At 43.5% G+C, this 17,651-nt stretch overlaps 1 protein-coding gene across 1 annotated transcript in view; it reads left to right on the forward strand.

Annotated features, from left to right (window-relative positions):
- The window catches only part of TBX20 (T-box transcription factor 20), a 53,554-nt gene that overhangs the window by 28,338 nt on the left and 7,565 nt on the right, over positions 1 to 17,651 (forward strand). Inside the window, exon 6 of the mRNA XM_063116107.1 lies at positions 802 to 878. Coding sequence (XP_062972177.1) covers positions 802 to 878 — 77 coding nt within the window. The remainder of the gene's footprint in view (positions 1 to 801; positions 879 to 17,651) is intronic.

A 17,651-nucleotide genomic window follows, 5' to 3' on the forward strand; every position in this document is an offset into this window, starting at 1 on the left:
GCCACACTTCAAAGAGGCCAGGAGGAGAGCCCCCGAAGGCTAATATCGCCTTGTAAGTCCCTCCTCCAGCCTGTGTCACCACAAAGCCCCACCAATGCTGGGGCTTGAGGAGCGTCTCCTTATCCCCCCGCCCCGCAACAGCCCTCCCATGATCAGGCAAGCTGAACACGGAGAGGGCTTTCTCTGCTGTGGCACCCCGACTGTGGAATGCCCTCCCCTTGGAGGCCCGACTGGCGCCCACACTGATTTTATTCCAGCGCCAAGTGAAAACATGGCTTTTTAACAAAGTTTTTAATGTTTAAATTCACTAGGCACATTGTTTTAACTGTTTTAATTTTTTTACTGCTTTAAAATTATATATCATTTTAACTTGGTTTATGGTTTAATTTGTTTTTAGCTGTGTATATTTACTGTTTTTATACTGTATGCTTTTATCTGTTTGCTGCCCTAAGATCTTATTGATATAGGGCAGGATATAAATGTTTTAAATAAATAAATCAGTATCTACAATGTTTAATAAATAAATGAATACAAATAATGTCCTTTATTACTGAGTATTCAATAAATATTCACCTTTTTTTAAAAAAATCCCTGAGTGCACACCCTAATGAAATGTGCTGTGCATGCCTATGCTTGAAGCAAATGGGGGTAGTCAAATGTCCTTACAGTCTTAGCAGGGAGGTCATCCTAGAAATTGTCTGTCTGCTTCCGAAATGATGTAAATTCTGTAGCGTGGATCTTGGCATGGATGGCTTTGATTCGGATCATGCATTGTAACCTGTAAGTCTTCTCTGTTTCCAGATAACCAAGCTGAAAATTGACAGCAACCCTTTTGCAAAAGGATTCAGGGACTCTTCCAGACTCACTGATATCGAGAGGTAATGGAGACCTTTTGTTTACTTTTTGTTCCGATAAGATAATGGAGGGAAGAGAAAGAGCTGGCTTAAAATGTATCTTTTCGGCTCCCATGAGGCTGCGCATCTGAAAGTTACGTTGTATTGAAGAGCTCTTGAGTTCTTTATAAACAGTTTGAAGATGGAAGCGCTTTGAGTTTTAATTACTCCTTCAGATGATGCTGATTACGTTTAGTTTCTTAAACCAACTTTTCAAATTGGTTGTTTCTGGGCCTTCAAATGTACAGATGCATGACTTGGTAGAAAACAGATGACTGCATAATGCCAGTGTCTTGCCTTTTATCTCTGGTACTAATTTAAGCCCTTATCATGTCTGTTCTCACTATCCGTATCTCTTTGGTCCAAGCCGAGTGGAATATTTAACTGTAAGGGAAGGCTAAATATTTAGAGGGGGCTTTGGCTCAGTGGTACAGCACCTGCTTTGCATGCAAAATGTCCCAGGTTCAACCCCAGCATCTCCAGCTAGAGCAGGAAAAATTCCTGCCTGAAACCCTGGGAACCCGTGCCAGTCAGTGTGGACAATACTGGGCTAGATGGACCCATGATCTGGCACAATTTAAGGCAACTCCCTATGTTCAAATACTCAACAAAGTCATGAGACTCAGATCTCAGAACATGGCATGTGTGTACTGTGCTCAATAACACAGCCTATCCTTACCCTGGTGCCCTTGAGATGTTTTGGACTACAACTCCCAGGATTCCTGACTAGTGGCCATGTTGGCTGGGGCTGATAGGAGCTGGAGTCCAAAACATCTGGAAAGCACTGGGTTAGGGAAGGCTGCAGTAAAAGTCTTATGTCTGCATGGAAAACTTTCAAGGGGAAGGCTCAGCTATATGCTTTTGCCGAAAGTATGAATCACTCCTGGCCTAACCTTAGCCATGAAGCTTCTCAAGTTCTCATGGGGGCACTTCTGAAAAAGTGCTCCATCCCCATAGATGTTTAAAAGCCATACTGTGTACCCACGTATTTTTGGAGCCATGCATGAATATTTTTAATTGTGTTCTTAATATATTTGGTTTACGATTGTTAAACAAGTTTTATTTTATTTTTAAATGGTTCTTATTATTGTTAGCCTCCTTGAGTGACATTGTCTCTGTGGACAGGTGGGCTATAAATTAAATAAGAGCACAATTGTAGACAAGTTTAGACCAGAAAGAAGTCCTACAATTTCCAGCATGACTGGCTGGGGAATTCTGGGACTTCCCCAATAGGACTCCCCCCCTTCTATATAAGCATGTGTAGGATTGTGTACAAAATAAATAAATAAATAAATAAATAAATAAATAAATCTGGAGATCTGGGTTCAAGTGTGGGTTTTTCCTCCTCCGTCCCAATTCATTTCCCCATTTTTGTCATGTCTTTTAGATTGTAAGCTGGAAGACAAGGACAGTCTCATTATTAAGCTTTCTATGCCACTCCGGAAGCCTTTTTGGCTGAAGTGGAGTAAAAATATTATAAGTAAATAAACAAATAAATAAATGTCATCCCAATTAGGGTCTTCCTGGAATATCTTAGGTCAGCACCTTCCAACCTCAGTTCTCTATCTTAAAAATGGGGGTTGGGGAGCAGGGAAGAAAAGAATGATCAGTAGGGATGAGGAATAGGTGGTGCTCCAGATGCTGTTGGGCAGGATCTACACTACTGCTTTAAAGCGCTTTATAACAGTTATAAAGCGCTTTAACTGCTTTAAAGCGCTATAAAACGGTTATAAAGCACTTTAAAGCAGTAGTGTAGATCCGGCCTTGGACTACAACAGCCATAGTCCAACATCATCTGGAGGGCCACCAGTTCTCCACCCCTGACCTACTGTCCCAGGCTTCATCTTGATGAGCACGGGAGGAAAGCACATTGCTCTTTTTCTCCACAGTATAATGAAATTGGCTCTGCTCCGTCAGGGTTATACGGCAGAGGTAGTTATCCCTAAAACCCAGATTTTCAGTGCTGGGAAAAACATACTCGGGGGTGGGACTAATAGCTCCCCCCCTCCCCCCATTATGTCCACTGTTCTGAGAAGAAGCAAAAACCCCAAGTTATCCAGGGCAGGATCTGAAGGGAGGATCTGTGCATTTGTAGAGGGAGCTTTTATCCTTTACTTTGCTGATGCACAGCTGTGCATCCCCAGTTTATAAAAATAGCGATCTGCTGCGTTCCCTCACAGTTTGCTGGAATGGGGTGAAATGCCTCAATTTCACCCCATTAAACTAAAGGATAAAAGCCCCCTCCACAAACGTGCAGTTTTGGATAAAAATTGGGGTGAATTAATACAGCATCAGAGAAGTTAATTAACACAATCCTGCCCTCTGCCTGGCTTCCGGCAATCAATCCACCCCATGCTCGGCCTTGGAGGAAGGTCATGCGGTAGAAGGGCCATGGTGACCTCGCTTTGAAGAAAAAAGTCAGGGTTAAGTTCCCAACTTTTTTACCACACAGCTTCGAAGAAAAGTCCCATGGTGGCTGCAAGTCAGCGGCTGCATCGTATAACTGACCCAGAGCCACTGCGCAGACACTGCGGGGCTTAGAAAACGTATAGACAGTTCCACAGGCTCAGACTTTAGCCATTCAAGACCACCTCACTTCTCTTGTAGTAAGGACTTGGTGTACACAGATGTCATGTACCTGCAATACACATTGTTTGTGTGTCTAGGAACACAGCAAAGAATTTGAGTTTGCCACATCACAGATAAATAAATTTGGGCGTGGTCCTACCTGATATAGTTATTTCTTGTACAGATAAACTAGCTACAATTACAAGTTTGACTTTGGTTAGCAGCTTATAGAGGTAGATTGTCAAAATGACAAAATCCTAAATCCATTTGGGATTTTATAGTTAAAATCCTTGAATTGTACCGGAAGCCCAGTGGTGATGCTGGAGGCCCCTGTTATTATGTTTCCTTTCTTGCTTGGACTGTTATAATGAGAATATGTTTATTAGTACATTTTGCTTGGCTATGTTGATGAAGATGCTAATTTATATGCATAACTGCAGATTTGTATAGAATTGCTCTAATTTAAAGGGAACTACAGTACATGTTACCATAGCGTGAAATACTGCGACCAGGTGAGCTGAGTGCCATGTTCGGTCTACTGTCCAGGTGCGCTTGATGGGAAACCTCTCCTTGTGATGATTCTTTATCTTTATACTGGACATGGACTGGACAGGCCTTCAAATACAGAGCAACCTTCTGGCAGCCTTTCAAATGGAGGACTGTCTTCTGTAAAAGAGGACACATGGGCAGCCTACAATATGCCCAGAGGAACTTCTGCTTCTTCACAAAATCTGTGAGGACAGATTAACCCAACTGGACAATTATTATGCCTTTTCTGTGAAAACGCAGTTCATCCCGACATCCCTAGGGTTGTGCTACAGACAGTGGCGTATTGTGGGCATGTTGTAATGCTCCCTAGAGATCCCAGAAATGAGAAAATTCCATTGTGGCAGCTATCATGAAAGAAAGGATTGTACTGCAAAGATAAATCCATTGACCTAGAGGATGGGAAGTAAAAGGAAAGGTCTTTTATTTGAGTGCATATTTTATGCACACTAAAAGCCATGCACTACACAATTTCGATAATTTCATTGAATGTTGGACCTTGAAGGCAACTGACAAAGTTAATAGAGTCTCAAATGGCACTTCTGGAAACAAACAATATTATCGGTTCCATTTACATGCCTTGGCACAAACTGTTTGCCAGTTCACATTCGCACCTTCTGGAAAGGTGGATATTTGATTAGCCCTTGTAATCAGATAATCCGTTTTATGAACGGGCTTCCTAAGGCAGGCCCAATTTTGTGTATGAATGATTTGGGACATTAGCATGGTCACCTATACTGTGCAGCAGAGCGTCCAAGAGAACTCTTATTCATTGCACGTTGTGAATCTTTGGGTTGACCTAAATAGTGTGAATGTGGGACGAAGCTTTGGATTTAATTTCCAGATATTTAAGTCTGCTTTTTTTCCTAACTAGCCTTTAGGGAGGGAAGCAAATCAGATCAATTGATCTTTAGAGACCTAAAGAAATTGCATTAGGCTGGAGTCAGTTACTGCACTAAACCATCTAGTAATTGGATTGCTCCTTGTAACTGATTGAAAACAGCTTCTATCTGCAACAATACAGGCCAGGCTTCCTTACAGTCGATCTGAGAGAAAAACACATCTTTTTACGACATGATGACAGACATTGCACTTTTCTAGACTAATTGAATATAGTTTTATAAATACATGACTCTAACAATTTCAAACCACCCATTTCAGATTTACAATCTCTATCAGGGCTTAATTTGAGCAGGCAGGGCCCAACTCTGGAATCTGTACTCCCAAGCCTGTTTTCAATACCAGGACTTGAACTTAGAGCACATTAAAGAATAATAAAAATGAAAATGCTCCTGAGCATCTACAGAGTCCTTTCCCTTCACCACTATAAGTAGCCCAGATGATCATCTGGGGCCATAGCTAGACCTAAGGTTTATCCCTGGATTGTCCAGGGGTCAAACCTGTTCATCTAGGTGACACACAGGGGATCCAGTGCTCAGGCAGGGGCGAACCCTGGATGATCCCAGGATAAACCTTAGGTCTAGCTGTGGCCTGGGTCTAAAGAGAAGCTCAGGCAGCATGGCTTCCGGGTTGAGCTCCAGTATCTCTTCTTTTGGAAACTATACACTTTTCTCACTATATATAGGTTTGTCCTATTGATTGGAAATCCAGGAATTTCCCAGCTTCCATTCAGTGCTAGGTAGTATTTCACCTAGTCCAGGTGATGTGTGTCTCACTACATTTTTCAGCTGTAATGCTTTCTGGCAGAATGACATGATGCATCTTAGGACTACTAAGTTCCTAAGGAATTTTTAAATACTCAATCCCTGTTCAAATCTAAAAGACATGACGCAAAAGGAAAGGGAATTAAAGGGGAGGAGGGAAAAAAAGCAAATTCAGGCACTAGATTCTTATTGGCAAAGTCCAGCAGGCCACGGAGTTGGATCTACAGGGCTCCTGTATCTTTAACAGTTGTGTAGAAAAGGAAATTTCAGCAGGTCTTATTTGTATGCATGCGTGCAGCACCTGGTGAAATTCCCTCTTCAACACAACCGTTAAAACTGCAGGAGCCCTGCTCTCTTTTGTATCTGGCCACTCTAGTATAGCTCTAGTATACTCTAGTATAGCTGGAGTGACAAGATACAAAAGAGGGCAGGGCTCCTGTAGCTTTAGCTGTTGTGGTGAAGAGGGAATTATGGTCACCCTACTGCTGCATCCTCTTTCTCTGAAGTTCTTAGCAGTAAGAGTTGATATCAAGAGAGAGGGATGAATCCAGGCGTGTTGGAGAGGGGTCTAACTCCTGTTTCCTCTCCCTCTCATGACCTCCTCAATGTCAGTTGGAAGCAGGAGGAGCTCTCAGCAAGCGCTGTAACCAGGCTCAGTAGAGGGATGCCTGACTGCTGCTTCCTGTAAGGCAGCCCCACTGAATAAAAAGGGGGCACTGTTCTGAGTATGTGGGGATTTGTGACCGCAGTTGCACGCAGTTGTCTGACTTTCATGTACTGTAGAAAAAGGAAAGTCAGTGTGTTTATATGGTGTTAGTGCTGTGGTTCCCAAACTTTTTCAGTTAACCGCCCCCTTGGTTACACAAACTCATCCCCAGTGCCCCCTGGGATTCCAGTGGGGTCGGGGAGGGACGGGGAGGGGATAATGGCAACGGCGGCAAGCCCTGCACCAAGGAGCGCCCTGCGGGGCCAAAATGCTGCTGCAAGACAACGCATGTGCTTAAAAAGCAGGTCAATCACAACAGTATCCTAAGGTTTTGTTTTTTTTTTTTAAACACCCTCTATTTTTTGCAAACCTCTGCTAGGAGGAGGCACTTTGAGGAGGGCCTTAGATGATGAGTGTAGTATATTTGGGTAGGGTCATGCCAGGAGAGGTGCTCCATCAGCCCGAGTTGTCCGGAGCCGTGCTGCCAACAAGACCCTCCTCAATCCACACATGTATTAATACCATTTAAGAAGAGTCCTTTTAACTGTGAATTGAAATGTTTCAAAAGCACCAAAACGCTAATAAAGAGACATACCCTGCTTGGTATGCCCTGCCATGCCGGCTACAAACAGAGGCGTTTGCTCTCTTTTCCCTCCCTCCCTTGGCAAGCCTGGGGCAGGTACTTCCTATTTAAAGGGGCCATGCTCTTCTAGATCCTGCTGGTCTGGGTGCCCGGGCTGAGCAGCGGCGGTGGCGGCCAGGTGGAGGAGCTGAGCTGAGGAGCTGAGAATGAAAAAGGGGCCGTACTGCACGCAGCCCCTTTAAATGGGAAGCACCTGTCGCAGGCTTGCTGAGGGAGGGAGGGAAAAGAGAGTGAATGCCTCTGTTTTACAGCCAGCGTGGCGGGGCACACCAAGCAGGGTATGTCTCTTCATTAGCGTTTTGGTGCTTTTGAAATGAATACATGTGTGGATTCGTCCCCTATATGGCTTGGGACCAAACTACCTTCTTCCATAAAAATGTCCCTGGGTTTTAAGACCTTCTGGAGAGGTGCTTCTTGGAAAAGACCACCTCGAGTGCTCCCCTGCCGCCCCTTTGCCTCTTAGCGCCCCCTGCTGCCCCCTTGCCTCTTAACACTCCCCTATGCAATCCCACCGCCCCCAAGGGGGCAGTACTGCTCACTTTGGGAACCACTGCGTTAGTGTATGTTTCTGCACTGAATCTCTACCCATAAGGCAGAAAATATGTGTGCGCGATGTACCGTATGTCCGGAAATGTTTACCCACTTCCAGATGAGTTAGAAACTTGAAATTTGGCATGCTGATAGGTCTGGTTCTGCAATGTACCAGAAAAATCCAAAAACACAGAATTTGTTTTTTTAAGTATTTTTTTAAGAATTTAATAAAAACCAAGGCTTACACCTACAACTCCCAGCATGCCTTGGGAAGGAGGCCAGACTTACTGGCCTTTGGCAGGTTGCTACTGTGTGTCTTTCACAACCCCAACTCCTAAGGTTGGCCTCAAGCAGTCAATCCAGTTCCACATAAAAGGAAACAAACCACATAAATAGGCTGCGTCCATATGCGGTGCCTCCTCCCACCCAGCCTTTACTCTTAAGAGGGAGGGAGGAAGAGGAGGCACTCTGCACATGCCCAGAAACAGACCCGATGAAGGGGGGGAAGTGCCCGGCTCAGCCCCAGAGTACAGGCTCCTGATGGAGCAGTTAGTGGGTGAGAAGTGCAGGCCGGGGCAGTCCTGGCAGGACTTTGCTGGAGCTGGGCATGTCCACTGACAGCCGCTTACTTTCCCTCTTTCGCAATAGTACTACTCATTCCTCTATTGAAGAGCAGCATTGACAATAAGAGGATGTCTCAGAGGACACGGGCACCTGTGGGCTGCCAAAGACATGCTGGGAGGTGTAGTACTGGCATGTAGAGTGGCTGATTTAAAATAAAGTATGGGTGAGGAAATCAGGGTCACTATCTCTCAATCCTTACTCAGCTCCCACTTCCCTGACCTCTCACTATCTTTTTTCTCCTTTTCTCCAACTGCCACTAACCCTGTCCACCATTCCATTCTAGCCTCAGCTATCAGTCATTCCTCCATTCACTCTTCTGTTTCAATGGCATAGTCAGGCTTTTACATAAAAACATAAAAATCATAAACTTTATTCGGTAATTCCTGCAGCTGTCTTGGAATGTTATGGTTTAGTTATAATGGGGTTGGGGGGAAACGCAGCATTAAAAAAATCTCATCAAGTTAAAATGCCTCAGAATTTTTTTTAAAAAAAACACTTGGCACTGGAAAGTCATTAATGCAGTCATTAGGCAAGGCTGCCTGGGGGAAAAAATCCATAAGCAGGGTGCCACAACTAAGAAGGCCCACTCTCCAGTTGTCTCCCACCACACCTCAGATGGTGTTCAAAGATTAACATGTTATTCAGGGAGCTAGGCTTGTGCCTACAACTCCCAGCATGCCTTGGGTGGGAAGGAAGATTTACCAGGCTTTGGCGGCCATCATCTGGAAGTGGCTTGCCATCCTGGGTCTGAAGGGAGAGTGCCTGGGGCTGGCTGCCTCGGTTGCTAGGCCCCATCAGGAGCTGGAGGGTGCAGCTCCAGCCCCATTGCTGACAGTAACAACTGAGTTAACCATAAGTCAGTCAGCCAGCTGGCTCCCTCATGGCCTACCTACGGGCACTTGCTGGGCCCAGCGCTTCAGTACAGCCTCCTGCTGGAGCAGTTGGTGGGTGAGAAGCGCAGGCCGAGGCAGGCACAGGCCTTCAACCTGACCGCCCTCAGAGGCTTCCCAGCCCCAAGAGCCCCAAGCAGAAGATAGTCGACCAGGCCGTGGAAAGCAGCCCTGGCCTGCATCAGGGGTGAGAGAGAGAGAAAAAGAAAGAAAAGGATTTAATTCATTTTAAAGTTACCTCACAGGCCTAGCACCAGCCTACCTTGCGGGGTTGTCGTGAGGGTGAGTGAGGAAAAAAAGAAACAAATTTAATTTGTTTAAAAGTTAACTCACAGGCCTAGCACTGGCTTACAACTTTAAGATGATTACCTTGCAGACATATATCTTAGGGGGCCCGAGCCAGGTATATCAGCCAGTCCATTTATATAACTAAGTTTTATAACAAAATTGCTGGATTACCATAGGAGAGTCTCTAGGGAGTACTGATATTCTCACAACACAATACCAGGTCTCCTGTTTTCATTTTAAAGAAAGCTTCTAGTAGGGTTGTGCTAACCTTTTGCCCACAAAAATGTTCAGCTCTGAAAAGGGAAGCTTGTTGGCAAATTTTCATGACCCACCCATCCCTTGCTTATTTATTTTTTGTATGCTGTTTGCAGCTGCTTCTTTCTTCAATTTGCAGCTTCAGTGCTTTTAAAAACAAAATCAAAATCCTGGGCTTCTTCCTCAGGCAATCCCAGCAAATCAGGGATCATGGAAGCAACATGGTAATGTCATAAAGCCAAATCAGAATGAAGGAAACGCTTCCTATCCTCACTGTGGTCAAATATTTGGGGGCATATTTCTGTAATTTTCAGGGAGGCTGTGATATGGGGATGTTACGTTCTGCAATGTGTGTGTGTGATGTTCTATTTTCTAACCTTTGTTAGAAAAATCTACCATAGCCTTCTTGGATGTGAGCATTTGTCACCCTATGCTATAAATGGATCATTATCAGTATTGTGTTGTATTTGGGCACAGAGGAATTAATATTAATTATTCTCATCATCATCTCATCTCATTTCATTTCTATTCGCCCAATAGCCAAAGCTCTCTAAAAGGTTTACAACAACTCATAAATTAATAATACAGTATAAAATTTTACATGTAGACAGCTAAAAGCTAAAATACTAGACCTCGCCAGATAACTGGCATAAATGTCCCATCATATCCCACTAAATGCCATTAAATGCCTGGGAACAGAGGGCAGTCTTAACCCGGCACCAAAATATGACAGTGTTGGTGTCAGGCAGGCCTGAGTGGGGCGCTCATTCCATAATGGGAGTGGGGGGCACTTCTCTCTTGTCGCCACCCTCCAAGCCTCCCTTAGAGGAGGCACTTGGGGGGGCCGCCCCAGATGTTGATTGTAGTGTCCCGATATGTTCAGGTCAGGTATTCCACCAGGTATTGTGTTCCCAAACCATGTAAATAGCTGTTCTCTTCAGTAAAGCCCAGGCCCCAGACTTCCATGCTTCAGCTGGCCTTAGGAGAAACTATGCACAAGAGTTGTATTAAGAGCCCTGCCAGGGAACTGTATAAAGCTCTATTAATAACCCATAATAATAACGTTACCAGCCTCTTTGCAGAGCCTAAATAAAATTAGTAGATGATTTTATTTTAAAAAAAATAATACCCACTATTTTTATAGAACTTCTATTGAATACACATTTGCTGAATTTCTATTGCGTCTGTTCTGTACAGTTTTTATCTTGTACACCGCCTTGAGAAGATTCCTCCCTTCAGAAGTGGCCTAGAAATGATTTTAAATAAAATTTATGAATAATAGTCAAGACTCTAGAGCAGCGGTTCTCAACCTGTGGGTCGGGACCCCTTTGGGGGTCGAATGACTCTTTCACAGGGGTCGCCTAAGACCATCGGAAAACACATATTTCCAATGGTCTTAGGAAACTGTATTGACTGAACTATGTCTTGTATCATCTTTTGTATTATTAAAGCTATTGTTATGTATTATTTTCATTAGCAAACCATCCCATGACAATGGATCGTGTAGAGAAGAACGAAAATAATTTTATGGTTGGGGGTCACCACAACATGAGGGACTGTATTAAAGGGTCGCGGCATTAGGAAGGTTGAGAACCACTGCTCTACAGACAAGGATTGAAGCAGGATAATGTTTGGACGAGAACCTAGGAGGTATTTTGGTAGTGCGCAAGCCACTTCACGTGCACCTGAAGCAGGGAAACCATTTCACAGCTCTGAAATCCTATAGTGCTCTGATATGTGTGTTAATACAGAATCATCTATGGGGGAGGCTGCTTGAGTAGATCTTTCCCGACCACCGTTTAGCTAGGGTGGCCATGTATCTTCTTTTATAGAGGACAGTCATCTAGTTGAAGAGCTGTTAGAGGACAGTCCTCTCTTTTGAAGGTGTCCTCTATTTGAAAGGCAGTCTAGTCCAAGTTCAGTTCAATGACAAAGAACTATCAGAAGGGAGAGCTGGGCCTTGAAGTTGCCCATCAACAGCCCATGGACAGTGGACTGCTCAAGGCACACAGGTCACCTGGTCCCAGCCTTCCACACTATGATGAGATGGACTGCGTTTCTATTTAAATTATAACAAATTACATCTAAATTTGCAGCTTATATAACCATATGCAGCGAGCCAGTGTGGTGTAGTGGCTTGAGAGTTGGACTGGGAGTTGGGAGATCTGGGTTCTACTCCGCACTCAGCCATGGAAGCCCACTGAGTGACTTTGGGCCTGTCACAGACTCTCAGCCCAACCTACTTCACAAGGTTGTTGTTTTGAGGATAGAAATGGAGAGAAGGATTATGTATGCCGCCTTGGGTTCCTTGGGGAGGGGGGTAAAGTGGGATATAAATGCAATCAATCAATCAATCGTTATGCAAATTGGTGTCCTCTTTTGTGCGATTCATCAGTAGCCACTCTTGCTTCTGATATTAACACAATGCTGCAGCTGTGTAGGATTGCATCATGTGGAAGTGCCTCGTGTGTGTGTGTGTGTGTGTGTGTGTGTGTGTGTGTGTGTGTGTGTGCGTGTGTGTGTGTGAGAGAGAGAGAGAGAGAGAGAGAGAGAGAGAGCACTTTCCTCTCTATGGCCGTATGCTTTGTTTTTGAATTAGAGGTTTCAGTTAATCGTCTTAAGTCTTTTTACCTTTCAGTCATTTCTTTTTCTGCCATGAAGGGCTGAGTGAATGTATTTTTCTGCCTTCTTCTGAGCCCGCATAGGTGACTCATATCTGATGCTTTTTGCAATCTGGGCATCCTTCCAAATGTGCCAAGAGGCAGCTATGTGAAAAGCAAGTCTTTGAAATTCGGAGCTAAGAAAGGCCTTCAAACTGATAATGGCCAATTCATCCACTCCGTTTCTCGCTGGTTTGGGGGTTTTCTCCTTTGTCATGCAAACCAGATTTGCAAGATGATCCCCATTAATATTTTTTAAATTAAAATTACTTTAAAAAAACACACCCCAGAGAATAAATGGCGATCATTTTGTATTTATTTTTTTACTGCGTGGGTGGTTTGAGACTCTCCTGGGAGCAGGAGGCCGGGTCTGACTGTGCTACATAAGCTTCTATACACTCCTGCCTTACCTTTCCAGCACATTATTGTTGCCTGTTGCCTGGCTTTGAATGTCTCCCTCTTTGTTTTAACTCATTTACTAGACAAGGTTTTGATTACCAGCATTAAGGGTAGGCACAAGGGCCCACTCTTGCCCACTGCAGCCTGCTTCTTCGCCTGCCTTTTGCTCTGGCAGGTGAATAATGTGATGAGATGATTGAGTAGTGATGCCTCCTATTAGAAAGGCAATTAGCAGAGTACAAACAAAAGGCAAAATCAGAACAAGTGTCTACCAGCCCCAACTGCACTCGGGCTATCTTAGCACAAGAGAAGGAGAAACCACACACCCTTCTTCAGTGAAAGCAGTTTACTCACAAATATTCTTGCATACAAGTGCCGCCGCAGTGTAGAGTTTCAAAATAGGGTGACCATATTTTGGAAACCAAAAAGGAGGACAACATGGTCGCCCCCAAGGGGGCGTGTCCAGTACCAAGGGGGCGTGCCCACCCGAACATAGCCTTGGTCACATGTCTGATTTTACAACACACATTTAAGACAAATCTGTTCTACATAACATCTTAATGTTAAAATCACTGAAATAAAGAACAAGTGAGAGATTCAATGTATCTGAAATTAACTTCACTCACTCCTACTTTTGTAGGTTTTGCTGTACTTTGAAGCTTTTGCTATACTCTGTGTGTTACATTCTCCCCTTCCCTCAAATATCTTTTCTGACTGTATCTTCACTCATTGCAAGCTGCTGTTGTTGTTAACAGGGTTTGCTACTGGCCCCAGATCTGTTTCAAATTTGATATGGCTAAAGCTCTACCTAAAAGCTATCATGGTGCCAACTTTCAGCTCTTTATCTTTAAAAATGACAGTTTAAAAATAATAATTTTAAAACCTCATTTTTTAAAAAATTCCTAAAAAATCAATGGATGAATGGATCTGTTTCAAATTTGGTGTGGCTAAAGCTCTACCTAAATCCTATCACGGTACAAAGTTTCAACTCTTTATCTTTAAAAATGACTATTTTAAAAATAATAATTTTAAAACCTCAATTTTTAAAAAAATCCTTAAAAATCAATGGATGAATGGATCTGTTTCAAATTTGGTATGACTAAAGCTCTACCTAAGAGCTACCATCATGCCAATTTTAGGTCCCATTTCAAACTGCTCATTTAAGTATCTTTTAATCAGTTCTAAGTACATATGAACTAGAACAATTTATAAAAAAGGTAATGGCAAGCACTTTTATTCAAGATGTATATAAGACATCACTTCTTCACATTCAGAAATGCTTTACGTACTTTTCTTTGGGCAAATTCATCATCAACAACAGAAAAATCAAGGAACTTTGTCCAGGGGAACTCGGAGTAGGCCCCCTCAAAATCATAGACCCATGCCAACTGGCCCCACTGGCCCCCCTCTGCCCAGCCCTGGTTCTATTACACAAGCAGGTACTAGAGAGCAAACGTGTGTTTTCAGCAATGGTGGGAGTCAGAGGGGTGGGGAGGAGCAAAAGGAAGAAATCACAGGAAACCACATTGCAGCTATAGAGATCCTCAGGCTAGCTGTGATCAAAATTCCCATGCACTATTGAATTGCAACACTGCCCCCTTCCAGTAACTTGAAGATGAGGTTGCAATATTCCCAACACAACAGTGATAGTGGTGAGAAGGAGCAGCAGATGCCACAGCCTATTTATTTATTTATTACATTTCTGTACTGTCCAATAGCTAAAGCTCTCTGAGCAGTTCACACAATGGAGGCACCAGGTGAACCTGTCTAGGAAGCTTATTCCATAACCGGGGTGCCACAGCAGAAAAGGCCCTTTTCCTGGTTGCCACCTGACCCACTTCTTTTGGCAGTGGGCTCCTAGAGAAGTAGCCTTCTTGCTCTCTGCCAAGCAAGCAAGCTACTGGTAGCAATGATGAGTAAGGTGGAGCAATAGCAGTTAGTGACAATGCAGCAGCCAGATTAATAACTGGGACCAGAAAGTCTGAACATATAATACCAATTATGGCCCACTTGCATTGGCTGCCTGTATGTTTCTGAGCACAATTCAAGATGCTGGTTTTTAACGTATAAAACCTTAGATATCTGATGGAGTGCCTCTCCTAATGTGAACCTACCTTTCTCAGAGCGACCCCTCCAAGGGAGAGGGACTTTTCAGGGGTGCCCCCAGCCCATTATGGAATGATCTCCCACTAAGGCCTGTCTGGCGCTAACATTATCATCTTTTCAGCACCAGGCATTTAATGGTATATGATGGGGCATCTATGTCATCTGTCTTAAAAGGGCTTGTATTTTATTGAAATTATTTTTAGCTGTTTACGTTGTCTTAGATTTTATGCTGCATTTTATTGTCATGAGAATTTTTGCTGTATTTTATTGTCTGGTGAATTGTTGTGAACTTCCCAGGGAGCTTAAGATATTGGACAGTCCTCCTCCTCCTCCTCCTCCTCCTCCTTTCCCAATCTAGTGTGGAATCCCCAGTGAATATATAAAGGTCCTCTGCCTGCAGAAGCTTCTCAAATCACTTCAAAAGAGTAGCTCCTTATGCACATAGAAATACATGAATAGAGCTGTCCCTTCCATTGAAGTGAATGGGAAAATCTGCTTATGCAGGAGCTCGGTGTATGTATCAAAGATGTGTACAGAACTCTGGATCAGAAGCTGTATTTAATTCCATATTGCCACAACTTTATCTTCTGAGAAAAACGAGAATAAGTGTTAGAGGCAATGAAGATCTGACTATAAGCAGACTCAAAGCTTTTCTAAGATTAAAGTAGAATTGCATAATTATTCTCAAAATGACTGCTTCAATATGTATCATTTTTGAAAAATGTCCATTTGTGCTGTATAAAAACACCCCAAATTGGATTTCTGTCTCAAATTGCCATTGACATATTTTTATGGGGTGGAATTATAATAGGAAATATATTGATCTGTCTGCTGGTAATTTATAAAATTATCTGCATCTGCTTATGAAAAGTACCATGGCAGGGGCTGCCTGTTTATAATTGGGACTTGCAGCTGAAACTCCTGTCCAGGCATATCAGAAAGCAAACCTTGCTTCTGTCGTGTCCATAGCTTTATCTTGAGCTTTATCTTAGCATAAGGGAAGCTATGTTTTAATCAATCTGATCAATCTGGATAGAAAGGTCAGACATCGGGCATTGTCTTAATAGCTGAGTAGTAACTTTTAAAAATCTGTCTGTGTCTCACAAGAAACCCACATACCCACATATGCACCTCAGTTGCGCAAACTGAAAGAATCTCTGGTTGGGCTAGATTTTCCTTTTTTCTACTTGCCCAGGTAACAGGCCTGCTTCAGGAAAGTTGTGGTTGGCTAGAATTTTCGTCTTAGAAAACAAGCTTTCTGTGCATGCTCTATTTACTTTTGCTGAACTTGCTAATAAAAGTGAATTGCACCCAACATTGGGCAGAAAGGTGCTCCTTGGAAGAGATGCATTTCTCTCCATTGCAACGTTCCCTTCTATCAATAAAGTGTTAAGACCTGGAAAGCGTCTTCGTAATGTTTGTTGGTGCATTGGCTGGGAAGGGAGTGAAGGGACCCTGCACCGCTGATTGAGCAACGTGAGCAAAAGCCGGTTACTTGGGGTGCGACCGTTGTTTTGCTAAAATCCCCACCTTGCTCCTCAGGGACAGGCTTGTGGCGTTGAGTCAGGAGGGCAGTGAACCTCCAGGAAGGTATTGTCCCAAGGTAAGACCGGTCAAGGCTAGAAAATGGGAACTAGCCAAGGTATGGAAACTGGACAAAGCAAAATATTGCAAAGTCCAGTGGCAGGGATGCCTGCCAGACCTCAGGAAGCCAGTCCAGGGGGTTGAGTCTCCAAAGCGCAGTGGTAAGGGAAGACCATCAGATATTGGTCTGGTGACCAGTTCAAAGTTGTTGTTTTTAACTATGTCAAATTGTGATGGCTTATTGCTTTTAGCAATAAAGATGTCATTGTCATATGGGTCATACTAAATGGACACATAATGGTAAAGTCAAGTGGGAAATCCACCCAACACTGCTGTGGCATAAACATTAGGGACAAGCTGGGTTTGGGGACATATAGCTGGTTAGAGGAAAGAATAATTAAGGAAAGGGCAAATAGACCAAGCAGTGTTAATGGCAGGTATAGACAGATTGGGGCAGAACAAGGCAAAGGAAATAACTCAGAGAGCACTCACAAAGTGCCCTCCACAACGCCCACCTCAGTTCCTGTACAGGCCTTATAGCAGGGGTGCGGAACCTCAGGACTGGGGTCAAAATCCGGCCCTTTGGGATTTGCCAGAATGCCTTGCTACCCTCTCCTGACTGCTGACCATTTGGTGCGTTCCTGGCTTTCGTGCAATTCTCCACCCCCCGCCGACACCCCTCATTCTAAAAAGTTGAAAGGCTTCTCCTAATGCTTAGATACTAGCTGTCCTTTCGTCGCCAGCTGAAGACCTTTTTATTCACTCAGTATTTTAACACTTAATTTTTAACTTAAATTATACTGTTTTAACTCTGTATTTTAACCTTATATCAATTTTGCTGCGTGGTTTTATCCTGGTTGTGCTTTTTGTATTGTATTTTGTATTTGTGTTTTTTAACTTGTTGGTTGTTTTATGATGGTTTTAATTTTTGTGAACCGCCCAGAGAGCTTCGGCTATTGGGTGGTATAAAAATGTAATAAATAAATAAATAAAATAGCTGTGAGAGCTTAAAGCTAAACACGTTGGCATTTGGGGTGTTTTGGCCCTGCCCCCTTTTGCCTTCAGACTCTCCCATCACTGGAATGTGTCACACACACACCCCGTGAGTGTCTCAGAAATGGAGTTCGGCCTTCAGGCTGGAAGGGGTCCTGCACTTTTGACAATGAAGGGACATTGTGTAGGCACTGTGCTTGGTAATGTAGCCCGAACCAGCTCCTTGTGAGTAGCCATGCGTGTCAACAAAAGAAACACTCAAGTGGTGGTTTAGGATAAGACTTACTTTAGGGACAAGTAA

This window comes from Elgaria multicarinata, chromosome 1 (genome assembly GCF_023053635.1).
Source record: "Elgaria multicarinata webbii isolate HBS135686 ecotype San Diego chromosome 1, rElgMul1.1.pri, whole genome shotgun sequence".
In the NCBI taxonomy this organism is placed as follows: domain Eukaryota; kingdom Metazoa; phylum Chordata; class Lepidosauria; order Squamata; family Anguidae; genus Elgaria; species Elgaria multicarinata.